Source organism: Miniopterus natalensis, chromosome 9, assembly GCF_054644295.1.
Source record: "Miniopterus natalensis isolate mMinNat1 chromosome 9, mMinNat1.hap1, whole genome shotgun sequence".
NCBI lineage: Eukaryota > Metazoa > Chordata > Mammalia > Chiroptera > Miniopteridae > Miniopterus > Miniopterus natalensis.
In genome coordinates this window covers 70198136-70220522 of record NC_142089.1, presented here as the reverse complement: position 1 = coordinate 70220522, position 22387 = coordinate 70198136, and the positions used below count along the sequence as shown (strand labels likewise).

The window sequence follows — 22387 nt, the reverse complement described above, 5'->3', positions numbered from 1 at the left end:
AATTCTTAGAATTATCCTTGATATTTTCATTTGCCTGCTATATGCCAGTTAATGCCCAGAACCTCTGTCGCTTCAACAATGTGCTTCGGTTATGTCCCTCATTCCTGCTTGTACAGCTGTAACCCTCTTCAGTTTGTTCCTATTTCTAACTTCTGTGGCAGGCATTTTGGGTGAGCAGGAGCTGAGGTTTGGAAAGGAAGGGTGAGAAGCATAGATAACCATTTCCTCTCCTGGCCCTCCACTAATGCCCCTTTTCGAAGTGCATGCTGGCTGGCCTGGACCCCAAGTGTTGATAATAAGGGGAGTTGTCTGGCATTTTCATATTTATTTTCATATATTAATTTACATGAGAGCTAAGGAGTCCTTCTGTGGAAAAATGAGGCTGGGATTTTGATCCCCACGAAGATTTGAGGTTATAATACTATGCATCTAGATGGTTCCAGGAGCTCATATTTCAGGGAAGGGTAACAGTGGCTCTGGGAGAGAATTTACACAATGCACTAGTGGGAGCAGAAGGGTACTGTCGATGGCAGATATGGCATGGTGGCTGACCCTAGGACTTAGCTTAGCCAAGCCCTCCAGTAGTTTTTAAGGGATCTCAGGGTATGATGTCTGTATGTGTAAGTGTAAGTGGGGGCATTAATTTAGAGGACTGTTAAACTTGGGGGTCCTGGCAGCTTTGCTGTGGTCTTCACCTGAGAAAGCATAGCATAGAAGACAGTAATCACCTCTGTTCCTTCATACAAACTGCTATTGAGAAGTGACTTTGCGAATATCTCCCTGAAGGCTGGGTTATTGCTGCATATCTGTGCAACACTTGCACTTGGCACTCAGCCCCTTACACACTGGCAGAGATACCCATGGCATCAGCAGACATCTGGTCTACCAAGAGCAAGGTGGTGATGTATTCCAGGCCAGCTGAGGCTCTTGCAGTGGCCAGCACCATTTTTCTATTTCTCCGACATAGGGACACTGGTGGTGCGGCAGTGCTAGCAGTGGGGGTGGAATGCTAAGCTTAAAGCAGAGCAAGGTGGAGATGCTGGGCCCAGAAGACTAAGTACTGTGGCTCTACGGTCTTTGTGGGAGAGCAGTTTGCAGGCCTGTGTCCAACACGGGCACGTGTGAGTAGTCAGTGGATTATGAGAACTCTGTAGAGGTGGAGGTCTCCGAGCACTGGACCACCTGCCGCCAGGTAGAAGGTGCTCTGAGCACTTGGACCTGGGATGACACCGGGACCATGAAATAACCATGTATGAAGAATAAGATGATGTGATTAAAATAGATGAAAAGGGTATTTAAAGCCCAGTCGGTGTAGCTCAGCGGTTGAGCATAGACCTATGATCCAGGAGATCGCGGTTCAATTCCCGGTCAGGGCACATGCCCGGGTTGTGGGCTCCATCCCCAGTAGGGAGCGTGCAGGAGGCAGCCCATCAATGACTCTCTCATCACTAATGTTTCTCTCTCTCCCTCTCAGCTTCTTCTCTCTGAAATCATTAAAGATATATTTAAAAAAGAAAAAGGTACTTAAAGAGAGTGGAATGGCGGAAGGGAGGGGGGAGAGAGAGAGAGAGAGAGAGAGAGAGAGAGAGAGAGAGAGAGAAAAAAACATCCATGTGAGAAAGATACATTCATCGGCTGCTTCCCGCGGCGCCCAACTGGGGCCAGGGGTATGTGCCCTTGTCTGGGAATCGAGCCTGTGACCCTTCGGTGCACAGGCCAATGCTCTACCCACTGAGCCACACCAACCAGGGCAAGATAGCCTTTTGAAAGCATAATTCTCTGGCCATGTTACTAATCCTTCTCATTCCCACCTCCATGCCATAGAAATAAACAGCAACAATCAAATCTCACATTGTCTAAACTATGTCAAACTGCTTCTCACCAGCCATCCACAAGCCTCCTCAAGAGGGCAGTTCCAGGGTGATTTTCTATCAGTCTCCCCCAGTAAGAGGTCCAGCTAAAGCAAACTGCTGACCATTGTTCTAATGAGATCTGTTCCCCTTTGGCCTTGGGACTATGCCATGTTGCTTCCCTTCTCCTGTTTTTCAAAGCTCCAATCCAGCCAGTCCTTCAGGGCCTAGGCCCCATGCACACTTTTCCCACACTGCCCAGCAAGACACAACCACTTCTGCCCCCATGTGTCTGTGGCTCCTTGTATTTGTTCTGACATTTTATCACTTTCCATTGTGGGTCTTATAATTTGTATGTATGGCTCATCTCCACTTATTAAGTACAAAGCCCCTACAGGCTCAGGGTTAGTGTCATATAACTTTGCTTTTCCCAGAAAGCCCAGCCCTGTGTTAGGGGAAATCTTTGTTAAAAAAAAAAAAAAAAAAAAAAAAAGAATAAATAAGAGCCAGCAGTAGGAACCTTTGTATTTTCCTGTTCCTTGCCACTGCCTCCGAGAGAGGTAGGTGAAGTGTTGTGAGGTGTGAGGGAAGGGCGGAGTGAGGGAGCTGCCGTATTTATAGGTGACTAACGCTTTCCAAAGGAAATGAAAGATTTGCAGTCATTACTACTTTGCAAAGCTTTATTTTCCCACTTAGAGGCCAGCCCTCCAATTTTGCAATCTGAAAAATAACAGAAAGCCAGTTCCACATGTACGGCAGTCCCCATGGTCCCGGCAATTATTTTTAGGTCATTGTGATGTGATTTCTGCGGTGAAATGCACTCCTGGCTCAGAGTCCTTGCCGTTTCTCTGACTTGTGTTTGCTTCTCACGCTCTGTCTGGCCCAGGCCCATGTTCTTGACCTCATTTCTGCTATACCATTTCCCTATTTGACCATCCAAATAGGCACGCCTAGCAGCTGACCCACAGCCACTTCCCCAAAACATCTCCATGGATATCCACAGTTTGTGGAGCTTGTTGATGGCCATCTGTGGCCGTGAGGGCTCACGGGCCCCCGAGCATTGCATAAGGGTGGAGATAGCAGGCAGCAGAGTCTGAGCTCCCTAAACCAGGGAATGGACAGAAGGGGGGCAGCTTCAGCCAGTGGTGCAGCGTAACGTGCCCACACACAGGTGTATTCGACTTATTCTAGGATTGATGGGGCCTGGTGGGCCAAATGCTGATTCACTGCTACATTAATGATAAGGAGATCCAAATCCCTAACCACTGGGTCCACCCAGTCACATTTCTGCTGGGGCTTCCTTCCACTTGCTCCATTGCATCACTTTTCCATCACAAGCACAGCACTGGAAACATCATCATCATGAAAGCTTTTAGAAAGCAGGGACCATGTTAAAGCGTTTTTGCATACCGACCCCTCCAGCCCTCAGCAGAATATGTTTTGCACATGCAGTGAGCTGAACAAATACCTGCCACGTGAATAAAGTGGAAAGAGAAATGTGTTTGGAAATAGACCTGCATTCAGATCCCAGCTTTGATCTTTCCCTGGTCCTATGACCTTGGGCATGTCATTGAACCCACTGAGCTTCAGGTCTCCAGTGCTAGCTGATCTCTAAGTCTCCTTGTCCCGCCCACCTTCTCTAGTTCTATTTGAAATTGATTGATATTGTCACCAATTGGCTAACATCAAGTCTCACAAATGCCACCAACTGGTCTCCTTGTGCTTTTCCTCGTTAATTTCCATACTTCAGCCAACATCAACTTTTTAATCATCTTTCTTACATGAGCCGCATCATTTCATTCCTCTGCTTAAATCTTGTTCCACAGAAAATCTGTCAGTTTATAAGCCCAAACTCATTGATGTGAATGCATGGTCTAGCTTTTCCCAGTCCTGCAATTCAGTCACACCCTCAGCTCCTCCAGCCCCTCACAGATGCTGATGCCTCTGCCTGAAGGCCTTTGCTCTGCCTCTTTTGACTTTTTCCTACGCATCCTTCGGGCCTGAGCTTAGACATTACTTTCTTAAGAAGCCAGCCCCGGGATCCCACAGCACCTTGTGCTTACCCCTATTACAGTCTCAGCATCCTGTCTTCCCATCGTGTGTGCACTTTCCTCTCTCAGACAGCCCCGAAAGGCAGCATGGCACCTTGTACGTTCCTTTGTCCTCGGTAACTTAGCGCAGTGCCTGGCACTGGTGAATAATTGAATGGACATATGAGGTGCTCACACCTGACCCCTGCCTTGTGGCACCTCCTCTCACCAACCACCCAGTTCCCTGCACTGTCAGAACACACGCCCAGGCACTGACAAGCCAAGCCAAGCCCTCTGAGCACTCTTTCTCATTTTTTATGGCCACTGAAAAATACTGGTGCTCGTGGTGCTCTTGTACCTTCTTCTTGGTTTCCGAGGAAGAAGAAAACAAGGGTCAGGTTTGAGGATCAATGATCAACTTCCAAGTCCTCAGGTAGCAAAAGTTAACAGATCAAAAGTACTGTCTTATAGTTACACTTGGCAAGAAAGTTACTCCAAAAGTTACACTTGGCAAGAAAGTTAGTCCAAAAGTTGTACTTGGCTAGAAAGAATAAATAAGATTTAAAGTCCACACACACACACACACACCCCAAACAAACAAATGAAACCGGAGTATGGACATTCATGTACATAATCAACCAGCTCCTGCCCTGCTTCTCCCCAATACATACAACAGAAATACCTTTGTAGATATATGCTTTCACCTATCCCAGATCCCAGCTATTCTGTCTTTAGGGATTTATCCCTTTGGGTAAAGCCAGATTTGGCAACTACATGGCACATACCCTGCCACTCTCCATTCTCATGCTATTGACAGATATTGTTAAATGATAACACAGCTTTTTTGGTAGGTCCTCAGAATCCTTCCCAACACAGTGCTCTAGACATCAACTACCAGTAGGTCCCCAACTTAAGCCTTAGTCTCTAAAATGACCTTTGTTAAAATGCAAAGGCCCCCAGCTAGAGAACAGTGCAGATCACTGGGATCTTGGGGTAGATTTATTGAGCAAGTACTTACTTTGAGACAAGAGGAGCAGGAAAGACTTTGGGCGCTCAGGAAAAGGGTGCAGAAGGGTGGGGAGGAGCATCCTTCGTAAGAGGGAAGGAAAGGCAGAAAGGTTACCTGCTCTAAGACAAAGGCTGCATGCAGCAGGCCCTGGGAGCCCAAGCCCCTCCAGAACGTGCTCTCTTTCTGGCTGCTGCCTCTGACCGAGCACTGTACCCAGTTAAACTTTCCCACACATAGGGATTGGGATTTACCCAGATTGTCAGATATAAACACTTAGTAAGTCTAGACTAGAGAAGGAACAGCATGATTAGCTCCTGATCTGCAGGCATTATGATTGGCACGCCCTTCAGTGAAGCAACAACATGGAGTAGATAAGAAGGTTCTAGTATGGAAAGGGGTTTTCCACTCACTCGGTGGAAGACCAAGCACTTTCCCTTGATTACAGATCACTGGGCAGTATTTCTGAGAATTCATGTCACCAGGTGGTTGAACGATAAAATCTAGGCCAGCTGCTTAAATGAGCTTGCATGACTCCAGCTAGGCTGTTTTGCAGGCCCCTGGGCAACTGCCCAAATGCCCTCTAGGAGATCCGGTGCCAGATGTTGTTGCAAATAAACCCATAATGATACAGGCAACAGGAATGGACCAAATCTAGCATGCTCAACCTGTCAAATGACTTTTTAGAAGAAATATATTCAGATGCCTTGGATCATTTAGCTCTTCAAACATTTAATTGCACATGGAACCAAAGAGCAACATTTACTTGGGGAAAGTAACATGTGTAGTAGCTTTGCAATGAATAATTCTTTGTGAAAAGGTGAGAAGGACTCGTGACCTGCCGTGTGTGTGCGCGGGCGCGTGTGCATGTGTGTGCACGTGTGTATGCATGTGTGTGCATGCGTGTGTGTGTGCGTTTGCCCACCTGTGTATTCTGTTGCCTGGGATGTTTCCATGAGCATCAAAAACAAACAATAAAAATCCTTCTTACCTGAAAAGTTAAAGATGGCTAAATCCCCATTAACTCAACATAAAGGCAGTTTTACACATCACAATGCTTCTGGAATATTCCTCAGAGACTTGGATGACAAGTCTAAGTTGATTTTCTTTCTGCAGTTCTTACCTGCTAATGTAAGCAAAGCTACCGGCAGCCAGCAAGGTGAGTCCTTTCTTCTTCAGAGGATAGCTGTGTGGCCTGAGGTAGACTTCAACCAGCGAGAAGGGGAATATGAATGTGTGCTGGAGGAGAAAAGATGACATCATACGGCAGGTGCGTTGGCTTCCTAGTGCTTCAAATTCTCTCTTCCCCCTCCAATCTACCTTCTTCCACAACGACCAGGTGAAACTTCCCAAAACTGAGGTGCAACCATGCTCCTTAGATGCCCAAGGACCTACCGTGGCTCTCTCTTGCTTATACTGATCCAAACCCCTTTGTCTGGCTACCAAGGTTCTTTGTAATGCTCTGTCACGCTCTCTTGTCCTGCTTATTGCCACGGCTTCCCTCTCCTAACGCATAGGCACACACATGCATGCACACACGCACCCCCATGCTTGCACACACACTCACACATACACACCTCCAGTGTAGCAAGGCTGTCTCCAGCTTTCTCTGTACTCAGCGTGCTCGCTCCCTCCTTCACACTTCCATTCGTGCCTCCACCGTATGCAGCGTGTCTCCTCTCCGTAGCCACACCGTCCATGTTCTCACAGCCAATGCAACCTTCCATGATGCGGTCTCTGAATTTTCCTCTTGCTAATTTCTCTCACCCAACCTCACTGCATTTATAACCTGTGTCGTGGATTCCAGCACTTACAATGTGTATTTGTAAGATCTTGGGGGCCAGAGAACACCTCCTAGCCGAACTCTGCGTCCCCTGTTGCACTTGAGGCTGTGTAACTGTCCTGTTGGTGGGAGGTCGGTGCTGTGGGGGGTGAGAGCCTCCCTCTAAAACCCTCTATGTCTCACCCATCCCTTCTCTGTCTCACTGGCTCCTTCATAAACATCTGTCTTCTCACATCTTTCAAACCCTTAACACTACATTTTAAAAATAATGTAATCAAGGAAAGAGGCCTTTAGTATTAGTGGTGTTTTCAGGTGGAAAGACTACAAAGGCCTGCTCCGCTCTTGGTTATGGGGACAGATCTGGGAAAGGTAGGTGATTTGACTTTATGTGCAGTGTCCTTTCATTCATTAAACACATTAAATTCGCTCTCCTGCTGTACTCTGTGCTTATGGAAACATCTAATAGTGTTAGTATTTTACAGTTTTTACATTGACCGCTGTCATTCCTCTTTCATCCCTCTGGCATCCGTAGCCTTTACCTGCAAGCTCCATACCATTCCCATTCCTGACCCCCGAGGCAGCTAAGTCAGCACCTTGGTTACAGCAGTCACTAGGGCTTAGGCATGTCACAGTGCCCACAGGACCATGCTCCCGAGCCCTGGCCACTGCTCTGGGAGGCCTTCTCTGTCTGTCCCGTCATTCCTGTGTTCAAGGGCAGCCCCAGGAGGCAGTAGCTTCCACCTGCCTTGCCTGACCTAGCTAAGGTACAGTCAGGAGATCAAGACCCCTAGACGACAGGAAGCGAGACAAGTGTTGATGGGGCAAAGGTGGGATGACAAGGAACAAGTCTTAAGTATAGGGTATTACTGGGCAGAGAGGGCCTCCTGGGGGCCCCCTGTCAGGGGATGCAGAGCAGTTAGGCCCTTAAAGGCCCTGGGAACCCACATTTTAATAGCACAGCCTACAGGAACAGCATTTCGGACACACCATAGCTTTTATACACTCTGTCTAAGGTTAGTCCTGAACCTACTGACGGGTTGGATATGCAAATAGAAAGACCTCCAGGCCCACTGTCATACCTTGCATCTTTTTTTGGGGGTCAGATTTTAGGTTACAGCTTCTGTGTCTCTACCTCCAATAAAGGAACATGGTGTTGAAAGGCACACTTTTGAACCTGTCCTCGGACTAGTTTCTGAATCTGTCCGAACTTCAGCTTCCTCGGTTGAGAAATGTGATACATAGTGCACATGTGTTAGGGGCAGAAGATTTCCAGCGAGCGTTAGCTGTGATGGTCATTTTTACTGTGATATCATTCATCTCATTGCTGACCCAGTGTGGAGTGGGTGAGACAGTGTTTGGGGATGTCCACAGTGCCCATGCTTGGATGCACCCTGACCCATAGCCTGCAGGAAGGGATGGTAGCAGAGCCCTTCCCTCAGCCACCCATGACTCCCTCCTCAGCCCACAGCTGGCCCTGTGCTCCCAGCCTCGAAGCCCTGGCAATGCTGTGACTGACATCGATGATCTTTTCACCCGGGGCCACCTCAGGAGGCAAGAGATGGGGCTATCCTCCCAGCAAAGCCACTGCCTTCATTCTGCCACAGCCAGGAAAGAGCCGACTTCTATTAGCAACCATTAACAGTCCCGTTATACCGGCCATTGATCTGACAGGTTTTATGAACCCTGTCCACTGTCAGCAGCTTCCGCCCTGTACGTTAATGATCATCTGGGACAGAATTCTTGTAAAACAATGTAGTGCGTTTGCATTAGGAGAAAATGAGTTCACAGTGATTCATGTTTTCACAACAAATAACTCGGGATGCATGACTGGTCACCTCTTCTAGGAGCCTGCCCTTTGCAAGTGACATTCAATTGGATTTCCAAGTGAATTCTCCCTGATGACTTCTGGGAAGCTTGCTTCAGTGATGTCATTAGTGATGGGCCATATCCTGTGGCTTAACACCTACTACAAGGCCTTTAAGAGAACCACATGTTTTGGTTGGGCTGGAGGCAGGAATGAGGGAAGGAGGAAGACCTCATTCTGTGAGCTTTCTAAATATTTAGCTACTGGGAAGAACCAAGCGTGACGCAATAAAGCTCGTGGTATTTCAGATGTCCTGGAATGTCACCTCATGTTGATATAAATTATATAACCTTTGTCCGGCAGCACTTAAAAAAAAAAAATAAGGAAGAAAAAAATTCAGTAAGAGAAAACTCCAATATGCTTTCTACTTCCAAAAAATCTAATAATTAGGCTGGGATTGACACAAATTAGAATGCTGCCAAAAATTGCTGAAAACAGTGACTCATTCTGTATTTCAATTAACAGTTTCTCAGTTTCCCTTATAAACAGTGAAGCTGACAAAAATTAATTATCTCAGAGGGGGTAAAATATTTCCTTCCAAAGTAAACAAAACACCATGGGCTGAGACAATAGTGTGTGTAAACAGAGGGGATGGAAGAAGCTATCTTTCCTTGTCAAGTAAGCCATCATTTTGGTAGATATTTTTCTTTAAATATCTCATTTTAAAAGCATCAGTTAAAAGGACAGTGTTGTTCTCCTTCCACCCTTTTCTACTAAATGATGTCTTTCCTCCTGTCCTTGGTGTAAGGCCTACTTCCATTTGGATATATTAGAGACAGAACTGTACGCGTGAAATATTGATTCACGCATTATATAATAATTGCCATTTAGAGTCCCTGGTTGCAGAATAGCTGTGTAGATAAGCACTAAAATTTACCAGCCCAAAGAAAATTCTTACAAGGTTACATGAGTGGCAACATGGAAAATAATGACCACTTACTTGGACTCACCTCATACCCGCAGATAAGTAGCTGCTGTCAACAGCCTCCCTGTGTGCGAAGCTAAACTTACAATGGGATGCATTTGCCTGGCTCTTGTGAAAGGGGCCGGGCTTAATCACCGAGATAACCGGCAAGCCGACAGCTTATCATTGTCAGGCAGACTCCAAGCGCTGGATCAATAAGGCTGGGATGGTCACACTCTTATCTCTGAGATTCTTGGGGGGGACGAGAGCACTTAATTTTCTCCAGTGAGAGAAATTCAGGGAGTCTCCACATTTTAAGAATCAGATAACATTTTATAAAGGATCTCTGCCTCTTTGCTCTATTTCATTTTCTTGAACTAGCTCTTGTATTGAGTTGACTAAAATAAACAAAACAGCTTCTACCTTCTTGGACTGGTCATTGAGACTTTCTCATTCATATGCTCTTTCTGAAGAACTTACATAATATTGCCTCCTTCATGTTTGCCTCTGTCCTCTCTCTTCCCCTGTTCAGGCAACACTTGGATCTAAGAATTAATTTCTTCCATTGGCCCTTCTGAAATTGGTGTCCTTTCCCCAAGTCTCTAAGATAATGTCTTTGGTTTATGGTGCTAATAGGTAGAAAGTTTTAAATCAAGTTTTATTGCACCGAAGAGATCTCATTTCCGGGTACAGTAAGGAAGATATTTTTGCTTAGTATATATTACATAGTCACTTTTTAATTTATTTAAAAAATGAAAGCCTTCACACAATCTCAGCCAAACAATGAAAGCCAAACACATGATCAAAACATCAATTAAAACTTAAACATAAATACAACAGACATGAAAATGAAGGCAAGGCCAACCTTAATAGAATGCCATTTTCCCAGGCTTGTTATTCTATGGGTCATGTTCCTGAAGCTTGAAAACTACACACAGTACTAGTTGTTTCGTAAATCCTTGTAAGGCAATCTCTGGTTTTGACAATACTATCCATTTTTCAGCTAAAAACTTTTACCTCACTCCTTCCCACCTTTTCTCACTGCAGTTCCTGCCTCCACCCAACTATATTCTCTATAGTTCCTGTGTTGTTAAAGGTGAAATATTGCCTTAAGCCAATCTGATATACGGTGACCCTGAAATGTAGACATAAGCTAAATTGCTTATGTTTCTAGGGAAAATTTTTTTTTACTCTTTCACTTACACTACATACAGGGGTCCTTTTTTGGTCTCAAATTCTAGAGTTCAGAAGGTAATTGGATGTGTAAAATTTCCCTTTCCCACTTTCTAGGAACTCAAGCCCATAGACTTGGCACAGCTGTAATTTAAGAGACAACGTTCAATGCCTGGGGAGGAGAGATTGGGAAGATAAACCACCACAGAAAGAGCCACAGGCTTCTCTTTGATCCCCACCATCTATGTAGGTGAGCTGACACAGCCCAGCCTGCTAAAAATTTAAAAACAGAAGCTAAAAACCAATAGTTTTACTTATTGCAGAGGAGTAGTAATGTTTGCCGTTTACTCTAAAATGCATCAAAATAAGACGAGCTGATGGATGATGGATAGACGCAAACATATGTGATAAAGCAAATGCCGTAAACTGTTCACAGTAGAACCTAAGTGGTGGGTAATACAGGTGTTCGCCGTGGCATTCTTTAAACCGTGCTTTATGTCTGAAATGTTTCATAATAAAATGCTGGAAGAAATACAAATAGTCTTAACTGAACTGGAAAGAGAAATGAGTGCTCCATTGGCCCAAGGAAGAAAAGCATGCTGTGATTTATGAACTCGTGTGTGAATGGAACAGGTGGCTAAATGATAACTTTCTGGGTCTTCTCAGCAGGGTTTCTAAGTGATGTTTTACCTCCTGTACTGTTGTCCTTTGGGTTAATATGTAGTTTGGCCAACATCTCAAAGCAGAATTCTTCAACTAGGAAGCTATTGGCTTTGATGGTGTCCAGCCTGGTGAAGAAGCGGCCTTTCAGGTTCCGTTGAGTTAAGGGAAGAACAAAAGAAAGATCTGGGACCTTAGGCCCCACAGTCAGGAGCGTACCTGCCTCTTCCTGCTCTCCTCCTCTCTCTCCTTCCCTCTGCCAGGCACCCAACTTCCTCTGTCTGATTTAACTCTCTGGCAATAATAACAGCCTTAGACACCTGCTGTAATCACTGACTCATTCCCATATCCCAACGTGGTTCACTTTCCCCCTCAAATTCTTCTCCTAGCTGCCTATTCTTTAATCTTCCCCAGCACCACTTCCCTAGTTTTCCGCTACTTTGGTACATACTCAACATTGCAATTTGACCAACCTCCTAAAATAAAGTTTCATGTTGCTACTCCCAGCTCCAAAACCTTCTGTGGCTCCCTGTTGCCTCGGTCCCCTGCCTATACCCCTTCTCTAATCCCACCTCTCTCTCCTTTTCCACAGTATCGCCACAGGCTCCTTCCTTTCAACTCAAACCAGACTTCTCACTACCCTTATGTTTCACCCTGTCCCCTTCCCTAGAACTCCTTTTTCTCATTAATTCTTCTCTCACAACCAGCCCCACCTGTGAGACACCTTATAATCAAAAGCATACCCATTAACATGTCAAAATATAAAAGAAAATCAGGATCCGGGAGAGCACTGAAACACAAAACACCAACCAGAGACTTGCTGTCCACTATTATTGAGATTCAAATTTAGCAATACCTTTCCATACAGAGAGAGTAAAAAGAGAGAGATGGAATGTACATAGTTCTTTTTTTTAAGGGAAAATAATTTTTGTACTCCTAATTAGGCCTCAAATAAATTTCTACCATTGTATTTTATTTAGGGGACACTAAGCAGTGCTCTAGACTGTGGCCCTATAGCAAAAACAGAGGCCTAGATTCCATAAACTAAAATCTCAAGGAAAAATAATGAAACACAGTCTATTGAGGGGGGTCTGCCAGTAAGGAGATAATATTGTATAAATGTAGCCTTCTGATGATCAGAGCAGTTGGACGGACTTGAGAAATACTATTTCCTTCAGGAGTGTTTTTATTTGTTTTTGTTCCTATTGTGGGTCAGCCAGCAGCCAGCATTTTATTCTGTGTTAAGAGCCCGAAGTGTAGATATTACGCACCGTTGATGACACGCAAGCTGAATGCTCGGAGGAATTCAGAGAGCCAGTGGTAACGTGGACACCCTTTAGCTGCAGATAAAGACTCTCAAGGAGCCCGTCCTGCCTCTCGGGGCTGAGCGCCTAGCCCTTTCTGCTACCTCGGGCCCGCGTTACATCCACAGCACCCCCACGTCACATCCTGTCTGCTCACGAGATGCTGGCTCTCCTGCTCTTCCCACGCTCTCTGGGTCTACGCTAGACTTTTCAGTGCTTAATTATATTCAGGTTGGTTTGTATTTTTTTTGTTTTGGTTTGGTTTTTTGCACTCTCAAGTTCATGTATTTTTTCTTCTATTCTGAATTAAATTTTAAACAACTTGAGGTCAAAGTTCTCCTCTCCTTTTTCAGGACTTCCCTCCACCCTCAGATTTATAAATGCATTTTGACTGACTTTCTTCTTTGAACCTTTGCATTACACAGTAGAGTTAAGCCCTTAATATGGTTTACAAAGGCTCTCTTGATCTAGTCAACTGCCCTGTCTTACTTTCATGCCCAGCCGCCACCTACAGCCTTCACCCCACCCTTACCTCTTGATTACTCTGCACTCCACCCATAGTTCCCTCTCTCACCACTGATACATCCCACGTTTATCCCTCCCTCCCTCAGCCATCACAGCCTTCTTCTCACCTTCCAGGGCTCAGCATAGGTATCACTGACTCCGGGGCAGAATCTGACACATGCAGCAGGTGCCCTCCCCTGGCATGGCTGGGCCTTCCTGTGCTCAGCCCCTCCCCAGCATCACATTATTGCATTCGCCTTCTATTGGACAAACCTTCCCTAGAGATGAAGACAATTCGAAGAAGCTTCGGACTGTCACCATTTCATCTCCTGTGGCTAGCAAGGCACTTAACCTACTCTGGCCACTTAATATCTATGGCATTAGTGAATGAATCAATGAAACAATAGGCGGCACAAGAAGAAGGGGAGGGAGCTCTTCTGCATAGCCTGGGGAGACAATCCAGTGTCCTGGTGTGAGAAGACACCAGGTGCAGTCCAGATTCAACTGACCTGGGCAGCCACACATTGGGCCGTGTCCATAGTAGGGGGGCTCACAGAGTAAATCCCACTTCAGGCTGGTCATCTTTACCCTTTGTCATGGCTATAGACTGCACCCCAAGTCCCGAAAAATGGGTGCTGTGGGTCACATAGAAACTTGTGAGAAAATGTGACTCCTGCGAACAACCCTTGGGTGTCCACATCATGGCAACTAAACTATAGACTCAATAAAGGGCTATCACCATCCAGGAGTCTGCAACCCTGCAGAAACTGAAAGATATGTAGTCAGTAGAGGCTGTTCTTTGTTAATCTTGGGACCCTCTGGCCCCAGACCCTCCATTCTGAAATTGGGCAGGGTGGAAGCCCCCCAGGTTTTGCTTGCTATCCTCTTATACCCCCTCCTCTGTATTAATCTGTAATTCGCCCTTCCTCCATGCTTCTGTGCCTGGCTGCACACAGCACACACGGAGACTTGTTTTTAAGACATAGACAGATGGGCAGCTCTCTAGAAAGCTGCTCCACGTTGGAGGACGATGACTGTTCTTTTCAAGAAAGAGAAAGTTTTGGAAGCATGGGGATCTCTTCTTGCTTTAGAGCCACCATCTCTCAGGCACCATCCCTTCCTCTCAGATATCGTACCACGATGTGAATAAAGGACTCAGAATGTGTAGGCAGCTGGTTTCCCTGGGAGATAACAGTATTTTAGGAAAGTATCCTGTAAGCACAAGCTCTGGGGCAGAGTTCCAAGGTCCTCACGTGACTGATCCCATGATGGACCGGCTTCCTGCCTCCAGCTTTCCCCTGCTGACCCATCAGGGTATTCCTAACGGGACTCACCCGGGGCTGTGATGGAATGACAGGGGCTCACTGGTGATTTTCCCAAATGCAAATAATTGGCTGATTCAGAGTTAGTCAATATGTCAGGCTGTCCGACGGGCACGTGAACTCACTGTGGGGTCTTAACAGTAGAGGAGAAAATGGCTGGGAGTGGGGCCTAGATATAAATGCAAAAGAGAAGTTGCTTAGGGAATGCCCTCATTCAATATCCATCAAACATGAGAAGTGGTTATGTTTCAGCATGCCAAGCAATTAAAAGGTATGTAAGATATGGTCCTGGAAACTAAAAAATTATGAATTTCAACTTATAGGCACTGTAGCCCTACAGAACTAGGACTAAGCTAGTTTTAAAGCATTATATGGTGGAGGCCCTGAAAGTGATAGACAATAGGTGGCACTGGGTTGAGCACTTGGAGTCCACAATAAGAGAACAAACACAGACTGACTTCTCTTTCACTCACTAGGTACACATTTTTCTGACCTAAAAGACTCAGGGGTTTCTCTTCAACAGCTTTTGTGTCATCTCATACTGTGTCTTATTCTCTCATAGAGTGTCACTAAGTTGTCTTCTGTTCTTTCAAAAGAAAAGTTAATTTTAATCCCCCTTTAATAAAAATAAATAACTATGTATTACAGACTACTTTCTCAGTTATGAACTGTTCTTTTCTTGCTGAGAATAAAAACTAAACAAAACAAAAAGGCTGTCTATAGGATATAAAACTGAAGATGCTAAACAGGATGGTAGATAAGAGTTTGGTGCTCAGAAGAGAAATTTAGCTGGAAATAGAGATTTGGGAGCCAACAGAGTGTAGATAGGACTTTTATTGTGAGAGTAGATGAAATGACCCTAATAGAGTGTATGAGTTAAGAATAAAGGATCTCAGAGTAAACCCTGTGGAAAAGCAATAGTTAAGCCAGAGTTTCTCAACCTCCACACTACTGATGTTGTAGAATAGATAATTCATTGTTGTGGGAGTTGCCTGTGCATTGTAGGATGTTTAGCAACACCCTTGGCTTCTACTTACTAGATGCCAGAAACACCCACCCACCCCCAGTTGTGACAATCAAAACTGTCTCCAGATATTGCCAAGTGTCCCCTGGAGAGCAGAATCAATCCCAGCTGAGAATCTCTCATTTAAGTGCTGGGTGAAAGAAGAACATCTTACAAATATAACTGACAAGGAGTGATCAGGAAATCTGGAGGTAAGTCATAGAAGGAAACTATTTCGAGAAAGATGTAGTTAAATGTGTCAAAGGTCAAGAAAAGGCATTAAGACGTAAGTACCAACCCCCAACCCCCAGTTTTAGAGTCATGAACGCTGTAGTGAGCACACAGGAGCTTGCTCCTTGCGTCCCACATGGCTCGTTCTTCTGTCCAGGGTGACACCCACATTCCTTGTCCAGTCCTTTGCATCTTTGGATTTCAACTCCCTTTTCCTAGTATTCTCAGACTTGGACCATGGAGCCCGTGGAAGCAGAGAGGTTAACATGGATATGTCTCCATGGCTGCCATTGCCATTTGCTCCACAAAACCTAGGGGTGGGTGGAAATCTGGACAAGTTTGTAAGTGTGAAATTTAGGAGCCTAGATGCAGGACAAGTCGATGACAAGTTGGTTTGCTCAGAGCCCTCTACACTTCTGGGAATGCAAGCCTGTGGCATTGAGACAATTTTCCCATTGCCAAGAAATTTGGCTCACTTCCTCATCGTGGTCTTCTTCAGAAAAACAAAACAAAATTTCTTGAAAGGTCACAAAATTCCTTCCCACCACGGTAGAGTAAATGTGAGTTCCTAGATGTGCTTGCAGGGAGACACCAAAACACACAAGCTTTATTCCCAACCAATCAGTACCAGGAGAGCACTCTAGAACACCTCTCTGAAGTGATGCAATTTTTGGTTTCCAAACTCAGGGGGGAAGAAAAAACGCAAAGGTTTTTGTTTTGTTTTCAGCTTTCAAGTCTGAATGTTCACTGGTAAAATCTGTTCCTATTAAGGCAAGTGAAATTTCCCCTGTCTTTATGAGGATTTTTTATTCTGTCCTCAAAATAAGAAGACTCTTAATTACTACTGAACTGTTAAAATGTTAGGTTTCATGGCAGCTCCCAAAGAATACTGGTGGAGTTCAATATTCCCGGATTCACTTTTACATACAGATGCTGATGAACCCCATTACTAGCCTCTTTGCCCAGGGTTGATTAATATCCAACCCTGGGTTGGATATTATCAAGCATCTCTCTCAGGGCCAGTGCTAGCCCAGTAAGAAAGAGGATGGGGGTAAATGGCCTTCCACGCACTTCACAGAGATAGAAAGAGGCTGGTTTTGTTTGTTTGTTTGTTTGCTTGTTTGTTTTTAAATATATCTTTATTGATTTCAGAGAGAGGGAGAGAGAGAGATAGAAACATCAATGATGAGAGTCATTGATTGGCTGCCACCTGTACGCCCCCTACTGGGTACTGAGCCCTCAACCTGGGTATACGCCCTGACTGGGAATCAAACTGCAATCTCCTGGATCCTAGGTCGATGCTCAACCACTGAGCCACGCGTGGCTGGGCAGAAAGAGACTGTTTTTAAGCGATTCTCCTTTTTCCTTCGACCACCTTCCTTTCATCTGGTTATCCCTGAGGTCCTGTCTTCATTCCTTCTTCATATCAGCCTTCTTCCTTGATTCAGTGGCTTTATAGAACTTTCTTTGGTTACATGAGCATCCAGTTACCTAATTAAGGTCTAAGAATGGTGGTGACACAGGAAAAGGTGAGCCTGGAAGTGGTTCTGCCAAAGAGCATCCATCCCTGAGCCACAGTCCAAACACCGCCTCTCCTTCTACAAAATATATGCAACTACTATTGTTAACCCAGGGGAAAGGGCCTTGTCTCCTCTGGTTGCGAGTGGGGGTGGATTTCTTGCCACATCCCAAGAAAAAGAATTTTCTGAGACTCACATGGGTAGAGTTTCCAAAGCCTCATTTCCCTTTGTCCCACCATAGAAGAAGTGTAGCTGGGGCTTTAGTAGAGCTAAAATCAGAGCCAGTGTCCATAGCCTCTGTTCCATATCTGCACAGTCTAACCCAGCATCAGGTTAGCTTAATTTGTGTTTCCCCAGTGCAGTCCATCAGTCCATTGCATGTGGGGTCCACAGGGCCACATGGTTATGGAAGAAACACAGGCAAATGCAAGGAAACCAAGAGCAAGCCAAGAGCACAAGAGAGCCAAGAGAACTCTTCTGTTTAGGAGACTGTGCATTCTCAAATTTTTGAGTGCTTGCAGTGGCCACACCCATTCTGGTCAACGATCTTTGTTTCCAGGTGTGATTGATAGGCACTCCAACATTACTGGGCATATATCTATCTTCCCTTTGTTGGGTCCCTTCCCCCAGTATTTTGCAGGGAATAGGCCAGTGATTCCCTGGGGAATGAAAAGTTGCAGCTTCCTGGTGAAGCTGCCCAAATGACATGCCTATAATGTTTGGCTTCCCCCTTTGCTCCTTTCCTATTACTAATAACTAGCTAAGTACAATGGTATCATTATGAATCTGCCCCTTTTTCAACATAAATTAGTCACTGACATATCATGTTTTTGATATAACTCAAAGCCCCATAGATATTTCAAGGTACTAATGCTCTCCCTGAAATTTCCTCACTTATAACTTTCTATACAAAAGAGCACCTCTTTTGACAGATTCTAAAGTCAAGGATCTAAGGCTTTCTCTCTGCCTTCAATGTCCCCTGGCCCCAGCACACTCCCCTTTACACCTAATGAGGAACTCTGGGGTCAGTCAAGGGCACAGAGAAACAACCAGAGTAAGAGATAAAGATTTCATTCATTCTTGTACACAGCAATCTGCAGTAAGTGCCTAACCCATGCCAGCCTGTGCTAGGTGCTGGGGATTAAGTGGCAAACAAATATGTTCCCTGACCTTGGAGGCCTATAGTTTAATCAGCAAAATGTTCTATAAACAAGTAAAAAACTACATAGATATCAATCGTGGCATGTGCTATGAAAGACACAAATAAGAATCTATGTATCAGAAGAAAAATAGAGAGACATTAAGTAAGGTAATCACGGAAAGCTAGTCTGAGGAGACCATTTTTAAGCTGGTGATTTTTTTAAAATATATTTTTATTGATTTCAGAGAGAAGAATAGAGAGGGAGAGATAGAAACATCAGTGATGGGAGAGTCGTCATTGATCGGCTGCCTCCTGCATGCCCCCTACCGAGGATGGAGCCCACAACCCAGGATGTACCCTGACCGGGAATTGAACTGTGATCTCCTGGGTCCTAGGTCAATGCTCAACCACTGAGCCAAGCCCTGCTAGGCTAAGCTGATGATTTTTTAATAGTGCAGAACACTAGGAAGGCGGACTATTTTCCTATTTACTGTTGACCCTTGAACAACGCGGGGTTAAGGATGCTCATTCCTTTCATTCTGGTCACCGATTCCACATTGCCAAATCCATGGCTCCTATTTTTGACCCTATCTTACTTAACTCTCAGGAGTATTCATCATAGTAGACCTCTCCCTCCTTGAAACTATGCTTTTTCGACTCTATTGATAGCACAGTAACTGGTTTTCCTCCTACCTCAGTCTGTAGGGCAATGCTCTTGGGCCCTGTTCCATTTGGAAAAGTACATACTCTTTTTCATGTGGCTTGAATGGCATTGTCTGCCCTGAAGAAAACTAATTAGCCAACTCCACAACTATGCCCCCGCCCTGCAAAATCCTGGTGACAACCAGGACAGGGCACAGGAAAATGAAGATATAATGAGGTTCACCCCCGCTTCAGGTGGTAGAAAAAGGGATGTTCTCTTTCATGTCTTTCTTTTCATCTTCTCATAGAGTAAGCAGCTCAGAAGATGATGCCAGAGAAGGGGTCCCAGAAAAGTGACCTAGCAGCAAGCTGCCACCCTGCTTCTAGTGAAGCTTTAAGTGAAAGAGACAAGATGGCTCAATCTAATTTACTAGAATTCAAGGGAGTGGGAAATTGAGGGTGTCAGTGGGGAGCAGCGCCTATGTTAGCAAAGTCTCTATCTTGGGGGAGAGCTGAGGGTTTGGTTACTGGTTAAATGTCTCAATGGGGTAAGTCCCAGTTAACAGTTAGGACTTGTATTTCACACCTCCCCTGGACAGTAGGCCCAGGCTGTTCTGTAGGTTTGTGTGCAGAACTCCCATGTTGACATTAACCAGAAAGTAAATCAAGCAATCCTGGGGACATTAAAAGCCAACCTTGAAACTTTAATTATATATAAACACATAAACGGTATGCATCAGAATATAAAGAAATATCAACTTGTGCTTAATTGCTACATTGCCTATCATGGAAGGCAGGCAATTCGATCACCTAGAGAGATCCCTTTATGATCAAGAGCCTTTCCTTAATTGCCAGAACTCTAAGGGCTTCCCCACCAGGGACAGCTGCCAGGATTAGAAAGGAGAACACATCACCAAATTCATCTATAATCACAATTTAGTATTATTCAATAGGAGGAGCCTGTGAAATAAACCTTAGGAAACAGGGCTCTCGTCCAGTATAAAGGGATGAATGCAATGGATTACTGAAGCATGAGTTCTCTTTGTTTATGCCTACCCTTTAGAAATGAGTCCTTCAGAAACTTCACATTTTCGTCTCACACGTTTTCTGACCTTACCACACTGTCGCCTGCCCCACATGTTTGACTACATGATTAACTGGAATAGCCCAATTAGGGGCTATTGCACAAGGTAGAGCTTTGTGCCTTCAAGAACAGTAGAAATACTTCTAGGGGGAGGTAGCTTAATCCTGCACAAAAGGCTTTCCTGTATTCATGGATTTGCATCTACCCCACACCAGGACCTGTTCCCATGCTTTTCTTTACACTGTAGAAGAGTCTCTGACTGTGGACTCAAATTCTCATCAGTTCGTTTTTCCTATTCAGTTTTCCCCCTCCTACTAATGCAGAAGTTGTACACTCCATTTTTGTGGGGTTATTTTAGTCCTGATAACATGCTCATTTGACTTGGTAATGGCTAATACGTCATTGTCTCTAGCATCTCCCCACCAGCAATCCCAGGCGGCTTTAGAATGCCTTAATTTCAGCCATTCCTCTGGCAATTTATGTTCTACTGTCATCCAGTATTTTAACCCATTCTTTTTCTAAGTTACCATACATTAAACAAATTGCTTGCCACTGCTTTGGATATCTTGACCCTCCCTTCTGAGATCTTTTTCAAGTACATCCTTCAGCATTTCCCATTACTGAGGGTCTGGGGGTGGTCAAGTCTGTTTTCATGTGTTTGAAAATGTCTTTATATACTTTTAGTGAGTAAATAGTTTGGTACTTTTTTTCTTTGATACTTGGAAGTTATTATTCTACCATCTCCTGGATTTTTTGCTGCCATTGAAAAATCAGCTGTCTAACAGTAATTAATTTTTGGGAAATCCATCTTCTTAATCTGGCTGCTTCTTGGATCTTCTTTTTGTATAAATGTATGTGGTATCATACAAGAGGCTAGATGTCTGCCCTTTGTCCAGTGTGGCATTTTGGGGGTACTTCTTGAATCTGAGGATTAGTTTTTCATAAATTCCAAGAAACAATCAGTAGTTCTCTCTTTAAATATTGCTTACACCTTACTCTTTGTTGGATACTCTTCTGCTTTTCTTTACTTTGGGTGTATTTCCATTACTTTCTTGTAAGTCAAGCATTTAAAACATTTTTAGAAATATTCAACATTGTAGGTGTCTTATAATCTTTGTTGGTTTGCTTTAGTCTACTGTTCCACTCTGCAGCCTGAAACAGAAGTCACCCAGAATTTTGATTATTTTGGATGCATAACTTTCTCCTCAGGTTAAGGTTTGTGGGCATGATTCAGAAGGAAGCAGGAATTTTATGGTCATGTACCAGTCACAATTGCATTAGGAACACAGAAGTTCATCAAGGGATTCCAAGGAGGAAGGTTTTAGAGCCTAGGGAGCTATTGGGAGGGTAGGGCAGTAAAAGTCAGAAAATTTCTGCTGGAAAAGGGTGATTTCAGAGAGCTGACCAAGAAGCTGTGGCAAATCTCAAGTCTCTGGAAGCTGCTACCATTGATCTCAGCAACTTGTAGTATAAAGTGTGTGGTTCTTAGGTGTTTGGCCAGCAGCCGCTGCTGACCCTGTATGTGCAATCTTCCCACACAGCTCTTCTCAGCTGCCACTGGAGAAGCATGGGTTCTTCTGTTCCAGCCACACTCATGAGAATGCCTCCCACTGGCTGACTCTCACTTGGGACCATAGCAGAAGGAGATTCTGGGAGCTGTGTGTGGTTCCAGGCTTACCCTCTGCTACACAGAGGAGAATGGAGAAGGCGTGATAGTGATTTTAACTGGACAGCAATTTGGCATAAGTCTTTGTGTATCACTGATGCAACTTTATTTGCTCCTAATAACATTGCTGAGAATTAAGAACTAACACACCCATTTTAAGGAACCCCATACCCAGAGAGGTCCAGAAATTTTTCCAAAATCACATAGCAAGATTATGGCAGAAATGGGGCCAGAATCAAGGTTTTTCTGGTACTGAATTCAATTCTTTTCATGAAATAAAAAATTAACTTGTAGAAAACATGAAATTATAATTTCTGCAACTTAGACAAAGAACTAAGAAATGTTGCCATTCACCCCAATGTGACTTTTAGGAATCAACCTCCAGCACCTTTCTTCCTAATAATTTATCCCTTTCAACTTTTTAGCCCCAGAAGAAACTTAACAGATGTAAAAGGACATTTGTGAAGGTAGAATGTGATTCCCAGGTGGTTCATCTCCTGATGACCTGTACCCGGGGATGTCCTGGGTTGTCTACGCTGTAAGAGTCACCACCTCAAAAAAAGCCACCGCCATTATTTCCACTGGAAATGCAGCTCAGTATTCCAGTTGTCAAATATCATTCAACAAGTACTTCTTAAGCGTCTCTCTTGCCAGGCTCACAATTTCCGTGATCATCATGGTATTTTCATGCTACTAACTC

At 44.5% G+C, this 22387-nt stretch overlaps 1 protein-coding gene across 1 annotated transcript in view; it reads right to left on the bottom strand.

Moving 5' to 3' along the window:
- The window catches only part of ADTRP (androgen dependent TFPI regulating protein), a 54439-nt gene that overhangs the window by 10995 nt on the left and 21057 nt on the right, over positions 1-22387 (bottom strand). The window contains exon 4 of the mRNA XM_016204169.2: positions 6010-6125. Coding sequence (XP_016059655.2) covers positions 6010-6125 — 116 coding nt within the window. The remainder of the gene's footprint in view (positions 1-6009; positions 6126-22387) is intronic.